At 44.4% G+C, this 20,358-nt stretch overlaps 1 protein-coding gene across 1 annotated transcript in view; it reads right to left on the bottom strand.

Annotated features, from left to right (window-relative positions):
• The window catches only part of MED13L (mediator complex subunit 13L), a 199,766-nt gene that overhangs the window by 52,913 nt on the left and 126,495 nt on the right, over positions 1-20,358 (bottom strand). The window contains exon 5 of the mRNA XM_054173322.1: positions 172-317. Within this exon, the coding sequence (XP_054029297.1) occupies positions 172-317 (146 nt within the window). The remainder of the gene's footprint in view (positions 1-171; positions 318-20,358) is intronic.

Raw genomic sequence — 20,358 nt, 5'->3', positions numbered from 1 at the left:
TGTTGAAGTCCTAACAATGTTTTCCCTTATATCCACAACTTCCTGAACAGAAATCCAACCCCTCTGAAAAGTGACTTTATCTCACTTCATTCACCTCTGAAGATACCATCAGCAGGAGCAAAGTCCAAAAATGAGGCTAAGCACACAAAGATCCAAATGCTCCTCCCTTACCTTGGAAGGGTGAGGGTGAGGACTGGGCCATCTGGATATGCTCTTCATTGATCAGGTAGATGGGCTGGTGCTGAGCAATCTCCACGCTTGTGCACACATTGCTTTCCCCATGAAGAAAGAACGTGAAGGCACATGACAAATGTTCACTGGAGAGGAGGGAGATAAAGGAGAAACAGATTTATTACCAAGTGAATGAACTCACCAAAGGCTGTGATTCCATAGCCTTGGAGTCCAACATACACTCTTCTGCTTTGTCACTTGTGGCTGCTGAATAACAGGTTCAATGACTGACTGATAACCACGCAGGACAAGACGAACTGCCACTAGACAAATATGTTGGCAACTGTGTCAAAGATTTGTTTTCCTGCTTCTATAAATTGATAAGATCAATACAACAAATAAGATTTTATCCAAGATTCAAACAGTAAAGATAGAGGTGCTCAGAAGTTCTTCAAAATTCACTCTGCAGTGGGGTCTAGCTGCAAAGGAATGAAGATGTTAGTCTAACACCTCATGAGAATCTCCACGAAAGACAACAGAAGCACATGAATATTGTAAGGCAAGCTGACAGTGGTTTAAGATGAACCATGGATTTGCCACTGACAATTAAACTTCATTTGAAATGAATGGCATTTAAAATGCCCCCACCTAATTCTACCCATAGAATGACTTCCCAGCAGAGCCAACCATTTGCTTAACTATTCCTTGCCACAATGCCACAAGAAAAAAAACCCCACCGTGTCTCATGCTTTTTATCATCACTTTAATCAACTCAAAGAGTCCCAGGCTGAAGCAGTGATTATGCAGTCACTTCTCTGCCCAATACAATAGCTGCACAGAGTTTTATAGTTGTTGGCTTTGGCACTTGGCCAGCCAGAATGCAACCAGCATTTTAAAGACAGCTCCTGACTACCTTCACCAAAGAGAAATAACACAGGAAACTATAACAATTTCACTTCACTATTTAAGTCAACCAACCACTCTACTGCTGCCAGGCATTTTGTAAAGAGGCTCTGACAGTCTAAAGTAGGAAGCTGGTTTAACCTCACTACCTCTCTGAACGGTTCTACACGCTGTGCACAACATCCTTTCCGCCTGCACTCCCACTCTTCTCTTGAGCCTCAAGTACTACCTAAAAGCAAACCATAGAGAATGGTCAGCTGAGAAAGTCTGGAGAGAAAAGGTTACTTAAATGACAGGTAAAAAATGAACTTCCTTGGTGCTATCATCCCATATTCAGAAGTACTTTGCAGCAAAATTCAATTTGATTTCATGGAATAGAAGGTTTCATTAGATTTTCCTTTTCACAAGGGAAAGAAATTTCACTATCATTGGTGTTGCAGAAGTAAATTGGTCATTAATTTACATGGGGGAAGGGAGGGAACAGAGCATAGGACAAAGCAGATCAGATTCCAGGTATTTCTATCCAGCTGTCTTGTTCTACAAAGTAAAACAAATCAGTTCATGTGGGGGGAAAAAAAAGGAACATGGGATTTCTGCACATACAAGAAAGACCAAAATAAAAGTAAAGCCAAAGTATTTCATCAAAAGCCATTAGGTTCCTTACACAGGCTGACAGCCCTTGCCATCAAAAAGGTCTTAACTACAAACCCGTGAGAAATCTGGTCTAAGATCAAGTGGGGATAATCTCTGCAAAGAGTTCAGCATGCAGCAGGTCAGCCCTCTGGAAGCAGAGAGCAGAGCTATTTGTAAAGGAGTCATTTCCAACTCCTGTCTTTAGGATATTACACAGAAATCCTCCCGATTCCGCAGGCTTCCTACAGTGTTTGACTGTGAATGTCTTGCTTGTCTTCTATTGATCTGAAGGGAAAAAATAGCCTTCTGGGACCTCGCAGGGACTCTTTCAAGCCTCTTGCAAAGTGTTCTGGCATGAACAAATCATGTGCAATCTTATATGTGACATTCACAACCATCCATAAACACTGTGAGAATAAGGAACAGCCAAAACTAGAGTTTAGAAGAGAAAAGGTTGGTTTGTTATAGCAGGGGAGGGAATGCACATCACTAACTGTTTCAGCTGAGAATCAGCCAACACCAAAATTAATCATAAAGTTCAGAAAAATCAAACCACCTGGGACCAATTAATTACAGGGGGGCAAAGATACACAAATACAGGACCAGCCCATTTTACTGTCCTGCAATTGACAGAATAAAGAGTAACAGTCTTGAGTATTGCTACCCATGAGTAGCAACGCAGACTTCATTAGTAAAAGCTGGCTCATTGCTAGCAGCGGATCCCGAGTAGATCATGTTCAGCTACAGAAGGAGGACCAACCCATTTCAGTCACCCAAGTGTTCCTTTTCTTCTGGCCACAGCTGACTAGTCACTATGGCAGGAATCCCTCTCTGCTGAGCAAGCAAGCCTCCAACCAGTCTGCAGATACCCAACATCAAGCTTTCCTCCTGCTCCCTTCCCCAGCCCTTCCTCCTAGGGTGCCTGACAGCGCCTCGCAAGAGCACAAACACTTGCGGCGATGTTATGCTCCCTTTGGTGCCAGAGTCACTGCCATGAGCTCAGCTTTCAAGACCAAAAATAATAAAGATCAAGGCCTGGGGACTTCCTACATTCCTAACAAGCTTCTGGCAGATTGTGAGTACACTGTTTACTTTAGTAGCAAAGCTGAATTTTATTTCCAGAAAGCAGCGTCAGCAGGCTGAGCTGTGTCCCGCTCAGGCCTGTGCACCCCAGCCTCCTGCCACTCCTGCCTTCAGTGCATTTCACACAATTCCTCAAATACCAAGCTGCAGAAATCACTCTCCCCACAAATCTCAGACAGGGGCTCCCACTACGAGTCAAGCAGAAGAAAACCTCCCAGGCTAAATCCAGTCAGCAGCCTGAGCACTGAAGCTTTCCTTTCGGTCCCCATTCAGTTGAGCTGCACAGCATTCACCAGGACCCACACACTGCAGACTCAAGCCCTAAAACGCATTCATTGTTCAGCTTCCCACCAGAGCCTTCCAGCAGTGTTTTATCAACATCCAGTTTTCTTAACAGATCTGCTCCTCTTTGTGATAACAAAGGCACCATTAAAAGCTAACCTCCACATGCAGATCAGAGTTGCTAGAAGTGTTCAGCACCATCTTCAGACTGTTTTTTTTCCCCATTTAAATTTATTCCAACCTAATTCAAAACCTGAAGCTGACAAGCTTTTGAAGATCCACTTCAGTATCTCCCTTGGTTTATAAACTTACTCATTTCTGTACTCTTATCTCCCTGACATTCAAACTATCACAAGCCACCAGAGATGCATATGAAATGGCTTCCAAACTATTTCTCCGACTCTGCTCAGTCTGTTGGAATACCCTGAGCTGTCAATTCCTACCTATTCAGAACAACAATCAAAACACCAGCAATTATGAACAGCTGCATCATACATTTACCTTGCACATATTAATGAATGGCACTGCTAACCAGAGGAAAAAAAGCAGGGACAAAGAAGCTCCAAGGTGAAAGCAGAGTGACCATCCTGAGCCAGCCATTAGACATTCTTCATCCTTCTCAGGGGACATACAAAGGATGGGTGTCAAGAGGATGGGGTCAGACTCTTTTCAGTGGTGCCCTGCAACAGGACAAGGGACAATAGGCACAAATTGGAACCCAGGAGGTTCCATCTGAAAAGGAGGAGAAGCTGCTTTGATGTGAGGGTGACAGAGCCCTGGAGCAGGCTGCCCAGAGAGGTTGTAGAGTCTCCTCCTCTGGAGAGGTTCCAAACCCACCTGGCCACTGTGATCCTGGGCAAGCTGCTGAGAGTGACTCTGCTTTGGCAGGGGGTTGGACTGGATGATCCCCCAGAGGTCCCTTCCAACCCCCACCGTGCTGTGACTCTGTGACTACAGTATACCATATATTCCCTAGAAGTTCCACATCACAAACCTAAATCAGACTGAAGAATCTAAAGCAAAACCAAATAAACACTTTTAAAAGCTGGGGGCATTTACAATTCTTCATGCCTCGGGTGTAGTACAAAGTGACACTGCTGAGCCAAGTACCCATGAACTCAGCATGAAATCTACTGCAGATGGATTGATTCAGCTACCTACCACTTAGGGTTTGAGGTTTTTAATTTCTTCCTTCCCTTGGTTTTTTGCAGGCATACAAACAGTGCCACAGAGACAGTGGCAACTGCAGCAGTTTTCCATCAGAACATGTCAACACAAGCCGAAGTAAAACCCATTCTCTTCGTTCCATTTGATAGAAATCAGAAACATTTAAAACAATGCAAAACTGTAACAGTACTGTCACAGAATCCCAGAACAGATCTGCTTGGAAGAGACCTCCAAGCTCACCAAGTCCCACCCTGACCCGGCACTGAAGGGTCAACACTAAACCATGTCTCTGAGCACCAGGTCTACTCACCGCTTGAACACCCCCAGGGATGGAGACTCTGGCATTGCCCTGGGCAGACCATTCCAACGTTTGAGAACCCTCTCTGTGAAGCAGAATTTCCTGACATCCAGCCTGAATCTCCCCTGGTACAGCTTGGAACCATTTCCTCTAGGCCTGTCACCTGTCACCAAGGAGAAGAGGCTGCCCCCTCTTCGCTCCGGCCTCCCTTCAGGGACTTGTAGAGAACAATGAGGTCTCCCCTCAGCCTCCTCTTCTGCAGACTGAATATCCCCTTCTCACTTAGTTGCTCCTCATAGGCCAGGTACTCCAGGCCCTTCTCCAGCCTTGCTGCCCTTCTTTTGGCACGCTCCAGCACCTCAGAGTCCTTCCTGTAGTGAGGGGCCCAGAACTGAACACAATACTCAAGGTGTGGCCTCCCCAGTGCAGCACAGGGGGACAATCACCTCCCTGTTCCAGCAGGCCGCCGTGTTTCTGATACAAGCCAGGCTTTCTTGGCCACATGGGCAAACTGCTGACTCACCACCCTATGCAGGACTTGTGGTCTCTTTTTCACAGGTACCTCTTAAGAAACCTTTCTTTCCTCTCCAGGTGACTGACAGCTGCCTCAGTTCAATGCCACCTTCCCAATACATCCAGTGTACATACAATAGGCTAGTGCCAAATACGCCTGCATTAAGGCCAAAGGCTGAAAACTGCTGAGCACTGTGGTCTTGAGCCAGCAGCACCCTTGAGCATACACTTTCAGGAACATTTCCACTCTATTCACTGAGAGAGACTTACATGCTAAAACTAAAAGAATTGTTTCAATAAATAGCTTCCTTTAACAGAAATTCAGAGCAAACCAACAAAACCATCACTCCCCAGTTACACAAGGTCTGTGCCATTCCTCTTCAGTTCAGTTTGACAGTTCTTGGTGCTTAGATCCCTACCTTTATGAGCAAGGAAACTGGTAAGAAAAAGCCCAAAGAAATAGCAAAGTAATGTCCTACAATCTTTTGTAACAACAGAAAATACCTCTGTCCTTCTCCTGAGGACTGCAGGTGTATTTCCCCCCAGCAACACAGAAAACTCTTCCAAAAAATAGTATTTACACGAACCAAACCTCCCATTTGGCACCGAATCACCTGCAACTGACAATGGTCTTTCAGATGTTTCCTCTGGGATCTTCATTACCTCAGATAACCTTTGAGATGCCTAAAACCAGCTGAACACCTTGTCAAGGGAATATTTAGGAACTCCCATAATCTTCATGAATGTCAGTCCCTCAGTTACTATAAATGACTTAAAGGGAATAACATTACACTACATTTACTTACATATAAAAGTCAGATGAGGATTATGAAAACATGATTATGTTTAAACTGCACAACACTGGCAGAGAAAGGAGAGCATCTGATGGATTTATGGAATTTTCCATGTGTTAGTAGGTTTATATAAATACCCAACTGCACTAGTCTGCATTCAAACTGTGAAGAGATTCTTTCCATCTAAACACTCCCCATGAGAAAAATGCCGAGATAGTGCAATTCCTAACTGAGCTTTGCCTGTATACATAAAGGCACAGCTGTGGTCAGTCACAGAATCACAGACTGCTAGGGGCTGAAAGGGACCTTGAAAGATCGTTCAGTCCAACCCCCCGGACGCAGCAGGATCACCTAGAGCAGATTACACTGGACTGCATCCAGGCAGGTTTTGACTATCTCCAGAGAGGGAGACTCCACAACCCCCCTGGACAGCCTGTTCCAGTGTTCACATCACTCTCACAGGGAACATCTTTTTCCTTGTGTTTCCATGAAACTTCCTATGCCTTCACTTCCACCCATTGCCCCTTGTCCTGTCCTTGGGCATCACTGAGAGGAGCCTGGCTCCATCCTCTTGGCACTCACCATTTACATAGTTATAAACAACAGTCAAAGTCAAACTGTACCTCCAAACAGATTTCAAATACCTCATTTTGGATGACAAATATGGAAATCACTTCAGAAAAACAGTAAGAAAAAACTGCCAGTGGCAACTACTTTGGGATTTTAGGGGAGGCACCAGAAGCAGCTAGGAAAACCCATACAAGATTGCCACTATTGGGTTTTCTTATCAGAGAGCTATTCTAAAAGCAGTTCCACAATACAAATCCAATCATTATTATTTTAATGACTTGAAATCACTCACTGAAAAGCACTTCCACATTTTGCAGAACACCTGCTGCTGTGCAGTGCACAATTTCCCACCTAGGCTTGGTCCCAGCTTACTTACACACCCAGGAAGCGCAAGGGGAACCAGCTGACAATACTGACACTTAGTGTTACTTGGAAGAACGTGGTGAAAAGTTGACAAGCCTGTGTTTGTAAACATTTGCCCTGTTCTCAGACCCATTTCAAGGACAAGAATGTTTTAAAGACTTGATTTCTGAGGTCCCTTGCCTGGTCACCAGGCTGCTGGCAAGCTCTTGCTCCTCTCCTTTAGTTTATAAGCAATTGTCTATAAAGCTGGTCTGTACAATCAATTCTAATTTATGACCAGTAATTAGTATGGCTGTTTTAATTCCCCTCACAATTAGGGTTAGGATCTGAAAGGCCTCAACTCACGTTACCCCAAAACAGCTTTATCACAGTCTGGTCTCAGAAAAGAGGCAGCAGCAAGCCACAGGCATCAGGAAAACAGACATAGCGATGAGGCTGATCACTTCTTTCGTGTGGACTGTAAAGAGAGGGCATGAAAGGGTCCTGCACAGATTTGGAACATAAGTGAAGGCATGAGAAAATAATTTCCTTTACATTTGTCTAAAGCAACAGCACAGTTGCTAGCAAGGCACAGCAGTGGTCTGGACAGGAGATGGCAGCACCTGGACACACCTACAGACAGTAACACTCGAACAGCTGAGAGTAAATTAACAGCCCAGCAGGGAAATTACCTCTTTTTAAATAATCTGAAACAAATATCCTCAGTGAAGTTGGAATTTGAACAAGCTCCCAGAGCAACCACAGACTGAATGTAGTGGGATGAGTGAATAAAGGCCTTCTGCTTTCATTGTAGTGAAATCAGACCTTCTGTCCAATCCAAATTCTCCTTCAACATGAGAAATGAACTTTCAGAGTGCAGCTCTCCAGCACATTTCTCTAGACATGCAGTGGTCCAGTTTAGGAACTGGTGCCACAGAGATCTGCCAGGCAGCTCAGTTAGCATAGAGAGTTTCTTCACACACACCAAGGGAGCAGAAGAGGACCTGGACCTGAGCCTCTCTCAATTAGGAGCAAACAAAAAATGTCAAGACACATTTTGTGCCTGTTAGGGGAAACTGCATGTTCTTAGGGTAAAACCTCTTCATCCCCAAAAGGGGAGGCACTGTCCACGGTGACTTACTGGAAATGGTCTTTGGCTATGCTTGCCCCAGAACCTCTCCTGGGCATTGCCCTGGAAGAGCTAGCTGCCACTGCTCAGAGCCAAGTAGGGAGGGTGCTACAGGAAAGCAGTCTGGATGACAGCACGCCAGTTCTTGAGATCATGACCTGTCTGGTCTAATGAGTAGTGTAGCTACAGCTTGAGAGGCAAAACATTCATGTGGCATTTCTCATGCTTCCAAGTAACCCATAACATACTCTCTGCCTACCAGATGGAATCTGAACGTTACCCAAGCTGAAATAAGACAAAGTGATTCAGAAGCGCAGCTTCAGTAGTTCACAATATACATTCAAGAAACATGGCATAATTAGTAACAGTTTCTGCAGAAGCCACAACTAGACCAAAGAGGAAAGCATTTCCAGACAGGAGGCAGTTCCAGAGTTTCTTGCTACAGCAGCCTTCCAACAAGCAGCAGACAGCACAAAGCTGACCAGGCATGAAGCTCATCTGCCTGGTTGCTCTGTGCTATGGGCTTGGATGCAGGCTCATACTCAAATATGTGAGAAAGCAGCCTAGAGCCTATTTCCTGCTCTGTAACTCCACACATCAGCCAGTGGAAATCACAGGCTGGCTGTCCAGCTGCATCCAGCATGTGCTGTGTGTTAGAGCTGCAGAGAGCTGTGGCACTGAACTGCAGCCTGCCCTCTAGCAGGAGCTTGCCTGAAGGCTGAGGAAGCCCAAGCTGAACCCACGTGTTGTAGCCATTTCACTGCATCCCTGGACTCGAAACACCTCTGCTTCATCTCACACAGGCTGTGGTCTCAGGAACAAGGGAAACTGATAGTGGGAGAAACCTGGTTACACAGGCAAAACAATCTGTTTGTGTCACTGTTTCTGCCCAGTCACACATTTCTGTGTGTGGGGATAGGAACAGAGGAGACCAAGCTGCAGATCAAATCAGAGTACTTTGGCAAGGACTCCTTTGTCTTCTTTTGTTGTCACTTTCTCTCTCTCCCCATTCCTCAAAAAAAAAGGGGGTGGGGGGGTGGGGGGGGAATGGAGGGAGGTAGGGAAGACCATGAGCTCCCAGAAGTACCCAGGTCTGTTAATGATTGTATTTTATCAGACAATATGTTGTCTCACATGTTCTGCTGGATTTCTTTTGCTTTAATGTACGAGCTGCACGCACAGAGACTTGGTATAAATATTAATTACCTTTAGCACTCTTCCAGTGGTGGAGTAAAGGACTAAGATAAGAGCTTCACAACGCAGCAAGCATTTAGATAATGGTTATCTAAACGCTCTCTGTGTTACAGACTTATTATCTCAACACTTCCTTAGTTGTCACCAACAAAACCTCTTGCCAAGGCTAATATATGCCTCCCTATCGGGAGTCTCTCCCTCATCCCATCTCTAACAACCTTCCATTCTTCCCTCTGAATAAATGTATGCACAAGATGACCTGCTAGCCTGGAGGGACACCCGAGTTTATACTTCAAATGGATACATCAATCTGCAGCGTGACAGGGCTAACAGCAGTATGAACAGCCCCGAGAAGTCAAGGGGAAACTGCTGCACATCACATTAGCTAACATTTTGAGGAGTAATTATACTGTAGTCTCTATGTACAAGGCCTACTTCAAGTCTTTGCTGGAGGAAAGGTCATGTATAACGTAAATAACCTTTAGTACCGACACAGGACAAGCTGCTCTGCATTTACACACTGGCTGCTTACAATGGCTCAGATCAGGATAACTCCACGTTTCATCTTTTTTAATGAGGGGACTATATACAGGACAATGCACCAGAGCTTGCAGGCTCTAGGTGAATCATACTGTGGCAGTGCTCAAACCGAGGAGAAGTTTTCACTTTAAGAAAGAAGATCAGCTTGCTTTTCACAGAAGCAATGGATTGTTTCAGTTGGAAAAGCCCTCTAAGATCATCAAGTCCAACCATCAGCCTACCACCACCACGGTCATTAAACCGTGTCCCAAAGTGCCGTGGCCACATGTTTGCTGAGCTCCTCCAGAGATGGTGACTCCACCACCTCCCTGGGAAGCCTGTTCCAATGTCTGACCACTCCTGAAGCAAAGAAATTTTTCCTCATCTCCAAACTAAACCTCCCCTGCCAGAATTTCCAGCTATTTCCTCTCCTTTTATCACCTGATACCAGGGAGAAGAGACCAAGTCTCACCTCAGTACAACCTCCTTTATCCCACAACTTCTGCAGGGAAGAACACATTCTACAGTAACAGCCATCCCATTCTTTCCCTGAAACCTCTATCTGTAAAGGCATCAGTATATTTTTACAATACATTAAAGCAGTGTTTAACACTGGTTTTAGTTAATGGGTTTTTAAAAATAGCTCTTCCAGTATACTGGCACTGTCAGATTTTCTTCCATGTGCAAGTGAAGCAGTTTCATTCCTGTGATCCCTAGTGAAATGCTACACCATAATAGGTGAAAAGCTCCCATAAAAACTCGCAATAAAATCCTTATTTTTCTGTATTAAATACACACTGCAGGTTGAACATGGAAATGTATTGATTTATTACCAGCTGCACACATCTATAATAATGTGGCTTGTCAAAAAACCCCACATTGTTCTGATCTAAGATTTGCTTCTCACTATCTGCAAGGTGAAGCAATTCCAGACTGTTGATGGTTAATAAAGAAAGAATCCAAAATAGAATAGAGCAGGTTGGAAGAGACCTTCAACATCATTGAGTCCAACCTATCATCCAACACCACCTAAGCAACTACACCATGCAACCAAGCACCCTATCAAGTCTCCCCCTAAACACCTCCAATGATGGCAACTCCACCACCTCCCCAGGCAGCCCATTCCAATGGGCAATCACTCTCTCTCTGTAGAACTTCTTCCTAACACCCAGTCTGAACCTCCCCTGGCACAGCTTGAGACTGTGTCCTCTTGTTCTGGTGCTGGGTGCCTGGGAGAAGAGACCAACCCCCACCTGGCTACAACCTCCCTTCAGGGAGTTGGAGAGAGCAAGGTCTCCCCTGAGCCTCCTCTTCTGCAGGCTAATCAGCCCCAGCTCCCTCAGCCTCTCCTCACAGGGCTGTGCTTCAGACCCCTCACCAACTTTGTTGCCCTTCTCTGGACACCTTCCAGCCAGTCAACATCCTTCCTAAACTGAGGGGCCCAGAACTGGACACAGGACTCAACATCTCTGAGGAATTAAATAATTATGTGCCATGACCACTGCTATGCATTTCTTTTCTCCATGTTCAGGGGCAAATCCTGCCCTCCCTATCAGTTAATCCCAAAGGCAACACAGATTAAGAAGGAAAGCTACAAGGCCCCACATCAAGGGCAGCATTTATCCTCATGCCAGGTATGCAGAAATATGGGACAATGAGAGATGGCCTGCAAAGCTTGGTCAATACAGCTGCTAACATAAAAATGAACAAGTTAAACGCAGAGTATGGCAACAGTGGGGGGTGGGTGGGGTGGGTGTTGGGTAATGCTTTGTGATTAGAAGCACAACCCATCCCAATCACCTCTGCAAATGGGATGTGATTTCTCTCTAGCAGGATATCACCTGCAGGATCAATTTGCAGGAAGAGGTGGGGATCATGAGCATCTTCCTATGGATACTTCAAACTTTTGGACATTTAAGGCACATCAGGCTAGAAAACATACTGCCTACACTTCCTTCTACACAGCTTCCTTCTAAGGGAAATACAGAGAATTTGGAAATGTTTATGTGCTAAATTAAGATTAAAAAAATAATAATATCCAGATGTAACTGAATCTAATCAATCCCAGGTAAAACTGACCCAAAAAAAGGGTCTCTGGATCTAGGAAACAAAATCTCTGCACAACCAGTGGTTTTCCCTCGGCAGCAGGTAAGTGATGTAGTAAGCACCACACCACAATGTGTAGCTTGAGGCATTAATGATTCCTGAATGCAGTAGTTTGTTTTACACCTGTGTCACACTTCAGAATAGTGCTGATTTGGATTAGAATGATATAAAATGTCAGCACCAAAAAATGGTTCTGCAGGTTTGTCAGACTGATGCTGAAAGCCTTATTCATTGTGACAGGACACTGGATCCTGCCCTGCTGAGGAAGTCATTGTGACCATGTGTCTGTTGTAATACAGGATTAAAATGTTCACAACAAAAAAGGGAACATGAAGGTTATTTAAAGGTGCATTCACATTAATGCTGAAATAAATACACATGGTTTTACTGCAAATGCTGAGCTGCTTCAGGTACATTACCTTAACTAAAATCAGGAATTCACTTAAATCAGGCTGCAGGAGTTGGAGCTGTTCAGCCTGGAGAAGAGAAGGCTCCAGGGAGACCCTAGAACAGTCTGCCATTACCTGAAGGGGGCTACAAGAGGAGCTGGGGAGGGACTTCTTACAAAGGCTTGCAGTGATATGATGAGAGGGAATGAATAGAAGCTTGAGGAGGGCAAAATTCGACTGGAGATTAGGAAGAAATTATTTCAAGTCAGGGTGGCGAGACACTGGAACAGGTTACCCAGGGAGGCTGTGGATGCCCCCTCCCTGGAGGTGTTCCAGGGCCAGGTTGTAAAAGGCCTTGAGCAACCTGGTCTAGTGGAAGGTGTCCCTGGCCCATGGCAGGTGGGTTGCAACTAGATGATCTTTAAGGTTCCTCTCAACCCATACCACTCTATGATTCTATCAGTACCAGTATTACCAGTTACTACAAAATCAAAAGCACCAGCTGGTAACAACTACAAAATTAACTGTAATTAACTAGGAAATTGTCAGAACAGAGCCAACCCTCCTTGCTTTAGCACACTCAACATACCAACAACAGGAAGAACTGCATACAGGGCTCCTAGAATCACTGCTGTCGCCAGCACCCTGCCCTCTCCCTCCCTGTCTGAACCACTGCATTCTTGCTCAGCCTTTGGAATGGCCTCCTTTGGAAAATTCATGCCCATAGAAGAGCTGCTCCTCTTTAGAAGCCAGGAATGCAGCCAGATAAGCACATCTATTCAAAGTGAAACATCACTTATTCATGGCACATGAATAAGTTACATGTTAAGTTTGGTGTGGTATCTCCAAAAAAGCCCTCTTTTTGAGCTGTTAGTCTTAGCATTTTATTGAACACCACACAGGCATAAGCACACACACACTGCCATGAGCAGTTCTAGAGATCAGGACTGAAAAAAAACCCTTTTGAATATTAAAAACCTAAAACTCAAGAACAAGCCTGACTAGGACTGATGGAGGCTCGCCAACCAACTATTCCATTTCTTCAGCCTAAGGCATAAACTGACCTTTGCTTAACAGCTCAGTACTGCAGACTTTAAGCCCTGAATTTCCCTAAATTTAGACATTCCTTGGTAATTTTATCATGGATACTGCACTTATCAACCACTTCATCTCCCCAAGTGAGCTGTGTTAGGACTGCTGACTGGCACAGTTGCACAGTGGCTCACCTGTGGGTCACAGACCCCCATAAAACTGAAGCTTCCCCTTACTCCCCATAAAGATGCTTTCAGCAGTCATAAAGTGAGCACAAATATCATCCTTCCCATTAATATTTGTGTCATGCTGCTCTGGAATCAGCAGCTGTGGCATGCTGGCAATCGGTGGGCTCCTAAAACACTCAATAGCAGGCACCTATTCAGCCAGTCAGCTGAGCCAGCCACCCTCTGCCAGACAGCTTAACTGGGAAAGCAGAGGCCTCCCACCCCTCTGGAAAGGGGGAAAGGGCAAGGGACATGGTGGGAGATTTGACATTTGATAGATGACAGGCACAGCCTGCTCCGTCTGTAGAGCCTGGATAATGAAAAAGAGGTGACTTTAAAACTGCCCATTTTTGAAAAGGCCTTTTACATGGGATAATACAGAACTGCTTTTATTGCACAATGTGCAGAAATTGCCTACATTCTGTCTTGATGGCTACATCACAATTAGCTCTGAAAGCTAAAAATTTAAGACCTTTGATAATCCTTTTTACCTCAAAACAGCTTTGATCTCAATAGCAATTCATTAGGAATGATTATTCTCAAGGAAGAGCATTGTGGAGCAGACAAGCATTACTGTATGGATTTTTATAGGGCTGCTATATAATTACATCTGCAAAGGCTGCAATGCCACATTATTTGTTTATACAATCCACGTGGCCCTCTTTGCACAAATAACAGAGCTCTGAGTTTTTTCACTAACCCACAAAACATCTTCTCAGTGTGGGAATATCTAGTTCAAACAACTCCTGCAGTACTGTTCAAACACGGCTAGAGGGATCTAAAACATTCAAACACAGAACAAAACCAGCTGTCAACCGCTCTACAACCACCCCAACTAGAAGGTTAAAAAGTATATGGGGAAATAACACATGAATGTGAGAAGATTCTTAGATTGACAATAGCACAAGGAAACAAAAGTGAAGCAGAGAGGAGGACACTCCTGCTTGCAGATGTGTTTAATCACAGGGAAGGGCTGTGAGCAGCTTGGCAATGATTTTGTCCAAAACCTTCAATCACCAGCTCACTGTGCATAAATCCTAAAAATGGGGCTACAAAAAAAGTAATGAAAATTGCAATCTCCTATGAGACAAATGTTTCTTTTAGTAACAGAAGCTCACTTGCTAAGAGAGCAGGCAGTCTTCTTTCATTCCTCTCCAGTGTAAGCAGCACTGGCATGGCAGCCTCACTCCACAGTCATTCACAAGTTAATAGACACTACAACAAATTTGCTGTATCTCGATTTAAATGACTTTCCAGCTCAGCCAGAGAGATGCTCTCCAGACACACATGCAGGCTCTGTCACCACAGTTAAGACACCAGACCACAAACACGTAGCATACTTTTGACGTCCAAGGTACAAAAATAAAAGCAGAGCATATCAAATGCCAGCCCCCTGCTCAGCAAGGCCTCTCGGCACACGCCTGGCTTTGCTGTCTGCTAATGTAGGTTAATGCACCCTTCTTCCCTTCACCCCACTGAAGCTGAATGCTATTATCCAAAGTAGCATTATATTAGATTAAGGCCATTCAGAAAGGATATTCTGAGGGGAAAAAAAATATGGTAAACTGGGAGGGAAAGAAGGGCCATAGGCTCAGTGCTCTGTTGGCATGAAGTTCATTGGGGATGAAGTGACATTTATCAGTCTCATTCACAAAGCAAGCACATAAACAGGGGGAAATGCAGTTATTTAGTTTCTTCAAAATCATCATAATTTTTAAAAGAGGATGAATAATATCATTTCCAAGTTCTTAAAATTGTTTCTGCAGGTTTGATTTGTGCTCCCAGACAGCTGCTTTCCATGGGCACCTCAAGGGAAAAGCAGAAGTAAAACCATTATGATGAGTGATATATTATAGACTCACACAACCTCAAAAAGATCCAGAGTCAGCAGGTGTTAAACTGAGAGCTCTCCAGTGAAGCAGCAGCCAGGTTCTTAGGACATGTAAGATAGGCAACTTCTGACCATCTTGGATTGGTGTAAAAATGACAACTGGAAACATCATTTGTGAGATCTGGAAGCCTTGATTCCCCTCTGCATTTGTTTCTCCCCTCAAACAAATCTTCTGATCCCTTTACATCATTCTAAACCTACAACAGTAACCTGGTATTTAAATTACAGAACATGAGGAGATGAACATTTTGATGGAGAGCTTTAATATTCCTAGGACTTGCAGCTAAACCCCTACACTTGGCAAGACGACAGCACCACTGTAAAATGAACGTCTTTTCTGTCCCCTAACAGGAAAAAACCCCTCAACTGTACCTTGACTGAACTAAAAAATCAAAACACCAAACACACACAACCCCCCAAGCCACAACACAAACAATCTAAATCTCTCTGCACTTCTGTGTCCTCACACCTTGCTGAAGGACCAAAGACTAATCATAGTCACAGTTCTATGGAAGACACAAGGTTTGGCAGGGTACACAGAACGGACCCTGGCTTTTAAGCACCGTGAATCCCATTTATTTTCCAGCATGGTTTCAGGGAGAATGCCATCCTTTGCTGTCCTGGCTGGAAAAGAGGCAGCAGGAGATGTAAATACCTATGCCCATGATTTGAATGTGTGCTGTAAGCCCACTACCAGCTGTCCTTTAGGAGGACAGTTGCACAAAACTCTTTCACATATCCATTATGCAGCATGATCACAATTAATGGAATACATTTTATGATTCCAAACAGCATTAAGCAACATGCAGAAAATACTGAATCCATGAAAAATGCATTAATTTATTGATTGCCATGCAGTTGTGATCTTTCCACTTTTCAGAGCACGGTTTAATTGACTAGTTTCGGGACCAATTAATCCCTTTACATTTAAGTCAATCACTGAATCCTCTCCAAATGATTTAGCTTCTCCATGCTGGCTCCCATTGGATATCCCTGGAGAGTGAATGCAGTTGAAACAGGTGGCACACAAATCACATTTGGTAACAGAGAAAGAATTACATTAGCAGGGATAGGAGCTATTAAAAATAGACTCACAACTCAGCCAGCCATATTCTCCTGCTGATCTCTAGTGCTCCAGCTCCCAACTATACCCTGAATGATTTAGGGTTTTGAAATGACAGTTGCAGGTCCCAGACAATTGTTCTCATTTGCAGTAGTTTCTAGTCCTCACATATCCTGCTCCTCTCTTCTTTCAATACAATTCTACAGCCTTTTCTCTCTGTTGCCTCAGTCCTCTGCTTTTCTATGGTACATACAAGTTGTACCTCTTGTTTAATTTCTCATTTCATGAGTTGAAAGCCTTACATTTCAGATTTGGTAACAGCCATCTTCCTTCTAGGATTACTCTTCTGCAATTAGGATTTCATTGCTTCTTGCCCAGCACACACACCTAGTCAACAAATTGAGTCACAAGGTATTGTGCTCTATTGCTTCATGAAGACCACACTTCCATTTCTTTATGAGGTATAGGGAAAAGGCTTTGTTATCAAAGACTGGGAGAGATGGACCTGACAGACAAGGGAATTGTTACTCAGATGGTTAACAAGAGATACTGGACATCATCCCAAACCAGTAAACTCCAGCAACAGAATCTTAGAAGGGGGGAAAGGAGGTTTTTGGCCTATTACAACCACAAGGACATTTTACTTTCCCACAAAATAACACATTGAAGGGTATCAGAATGAACATGGGATTTCTATATTTAACCCAAAAGGGAAACTTCAAAATGAGCCAGGGAGTTCACAAGCTGCCCAATCAAACAGAAAGGTTGAGACGAAAACTTACTTCAAATAACTTGTAGTTTAAAAACATCTCCTGAAACTACACGAAGCTCAAATGAACAGAAGCTAAAGGAGAACATTATTTCTGTCCATCAGTCCAGTATGTGCTGTATTTTAAACATTTACATAGATAGATGATAAATAAATTATCTGAAGAGGAAAGAATGTATGTTCTGAGAACACAGCTCCAATAAATCACATGAGAAGGAAAAACAATTATGCTGTCACACTAAATGCAAGATTTCCTGTTTCAGGTTCCACCAAATAATCTTTTAACATAAATTATTTCCATCTTAGTTTTTCTCTCAAACTAAGAACAAATTTCTGCCTGAAATTGCTGCTAAACCAGCAATGACCAAAAAACCCAACAAGCCAGGACCACACACAGCCCCATTCCTGCAGTGAGATGTAGTTTGTATAAATGCCTGGCGTACCAGTTTTGGGCCTTTGCAAGAATGGAACTAGAAACTGTGCTGCAAAGTGTGTTCAACCAAGCAGAAGGCTCTGGAGAACAGCAGCCATTCACACTGGCACACTGAAACAGGATGACCACCAGAGAAAGAAAAACAGTGGCATTGATACATCCTCCAGCTTCAGCTGTGATAATGCAGAAGTGAGCCAACTACACCAGTCACTGAGTTCTCCCTTCCTAAACCCATGAGCCCTGTCTGCAAGTCCTGAGCAGGCTCAGCCTCCTTAAACCCCAGTGCCTATGCCTTAGCCTATATTGCCTGCTATACTGGTGACTCAGGATCTCTGCCAGCCCAAACAATTCCTTCAGCAGGAATGTGCTGCTGCCATCAGTTTTGCTCTGAGTTCTCAGCCATGGAGCAAAATGAAATGGCTGACAGTTGAGGCCAGTTCTGTGATGCCAGCTGCTGCGATGGCACGTGTGTGTTTGCATGAGACACAACTGTTCAAAGTGACTGCAGACCAAAAATGGAAACAAAACTGAAGAAGTTACACTAAGAGCTGACCTAGTCCACTAATGATGATGCAAAGAGCATGCTGCTCTTGCATGTGCACAGGCACTGGCTGCAGAGATCTACACACAGGAAATGCTGAGCTTCGGTGGGCAGTGCAAACATGTCCAGATGGAGAGCAGTGACAAGTGGTGACCCTCAGGGGCCCATGCTGAGACCTGCACTGTTTAATATTTTTATCAATGATGTAACAGTGGGATCAAGTGCACCATCAGCAGGTTTGCAGATGACACCAAGCTGAGTGGTGCTGTTGATATGCCAAAGGGACAGGATGCCATCCAGAGGGACGTGGACAAGCTGAAGAGGTGAGCCCAGGTGAACCTCATGAGGTTCAACAAGAGCAAGTGCAGGGTTCTGCACCTGGGCCAGAACAATCCTCACTATCAACAGACTGGGGGATGAGGTGATAGAAAGCAGCCCTGTGGAAAAGGACTCAGGGATGCCAACGGATGAGAAGCTGGACATGAGCAGGCAGTGTGAGCCTGCAGCCCAGAAGGCCAATGGCACCCTGGGCTGCATCCAAAGATGCGTGGCCAGCAGATTGAGTTTGCTCTGGTGAGACCTCACCTGGAGTACTGCATCCTGCTCTGAAGCCCTCAATTCAGGAAGGACATGGACCTGAGGGGAGTGGGTCCAGTGGAGGCCACAAAAATGATCAGGGAGTTGGAGCACCTCTGCTATGAGGAGCGGCTGAGGGAACTAGGGTTGTTCAGCCTGGGAAAGAGAAGGCTCTGGGGAGACCTAATAGCAACTTTCCAGTAGCTGAAGGGAGCCTATAAGAAGGATGGAGAGAGACTGTTTACAATGGCCTGTAGTGATAGGACAAGCAGCAATGGCTTCAAACTAGAGAAGAGCAAATTTAGATTGGATGTTAGGAACAAGTTCTTTCCCGTGAGGGTAGTGGAATGCTGGACCAGGTTGCCCAGGGAGGTAGTTGGGGCCCCATCCTTGGAGATACTAAAGGTGAGGCTTAACAGGGCTCTGGGTAACCTGATCTAGTTGGGGAAGTCTCTGCTGAATGCAGAGGGAGTTGGATTAATGACCTTTGGAGATCCCTTCCAACCCAGACCACTCTGTGATTCTGTGTGAGCACCATGTGGGGAAAGACTGATGCAGCTTGCCTGGATCTTCAAACCAGTCTCACCAGATGAGGTGCTGAAAGGGAATCCAAATGAAGGAAAAGTTGAACTCCATGAACTGTACACACCAGCTATTGGAAAGCAAAGCAGCCATCCTTACACATACCTTTGGAGTGTTTATGTTATACAGAAAGCTCTCCTGAAAACTCCTAAGAACTCATTATTTCTAACAGGTCACTAAGTCTTGGCAGGATTTTCCTCAAGGTCAGAAACATTCTCTCCATGCCTTCAATTAAACAATGTTAAATTTTGACTGATTTATAGGGTGAAGAAAGAAAAAAAAATAACCACTTCCCAAATCTGGTTCCTCCTCCTCCCATCCATAACCTGACAGCCTGCCAATATTTCTGAACATTTAAACCCAAGTCATGCTACAGCTATTACTGTTACCATCCTATGGCTGGGGGATCCAGAAACAGAGAACACAGGTGGCACCAGTCAGTGTGGGAGAAGGGAAATGAGTTAGACTGAAATCACACTGACAACCTTCTGTATAGTCTGCAGCTCCAGGATCCAAGTTTTTTCAGTCTAGCCTATGGAAAATACCTCCTACCACAATTAATAAAGTGCAACCAAAAGGAAAGGAGTTGTACATAATTTCCTCTACTCTCATTTTTCAAGCTGCTCACTTCCATAATGTCTCAGCAGCTAATTTATTTAGAGGCTGCTTTGCAAATCTAAAAAAAAAGGGAAAAAAAAGAGAAAGTCTTCACTCCCACAGACTCAATTGCCATCAATCTATGCTGACCCCCTGGAAGCACTTCTCATGACTCTAATGCAAGGCTGGGTGTTCAGTACATCCTCACTCCATGGCTGACATGTCATGTTCTATGCTGTTAGGACTTGCTATTCCACTGGAAATCCAGCAAGGCAACCTCAGAATATTTTTCTTTGTCAGCAGTTGAGAATTCCTGGAATGGTTGAGGAATCACTCCTGTGAGTCTTCCCAGCAGCTTTTTACCATGGAAAAGAACAAGTGCTGCTGTATAGAGCAGATAGTTGGAAATAACCCCAGACAGTGAAAGGAATGGTCAGATATCATCCCTACCAGGAACTCCCACAGCATCAGCAACAGAGGCACAGAGGCAACTCTGTTGCCTCTTCAAACTTCAGTCTTTCTACTGACACATCTTCCCCTCCATGGTGAGGACA

Source organism: Dryobates pubescens, chromosome 25 (assembly GCF_014839835.1).
Source record: "Dryobates pubescens isolate bDryPub1 chromosome 25, bDryPub1.pri, whole genome shotgun sequence".
NCBI classification, from domain to species: domain Eukaryota; kingdom Metazoa; phylum Chordata; class Aves; order Piciformes; family Picidae; genus Dryobates; species Dryobates pubescens.
The sequence above is the reverse complement of the archived record's forward strand: the minus strand, read 5'-3'. Positions and strand labels throughout refer to the sequence as shown.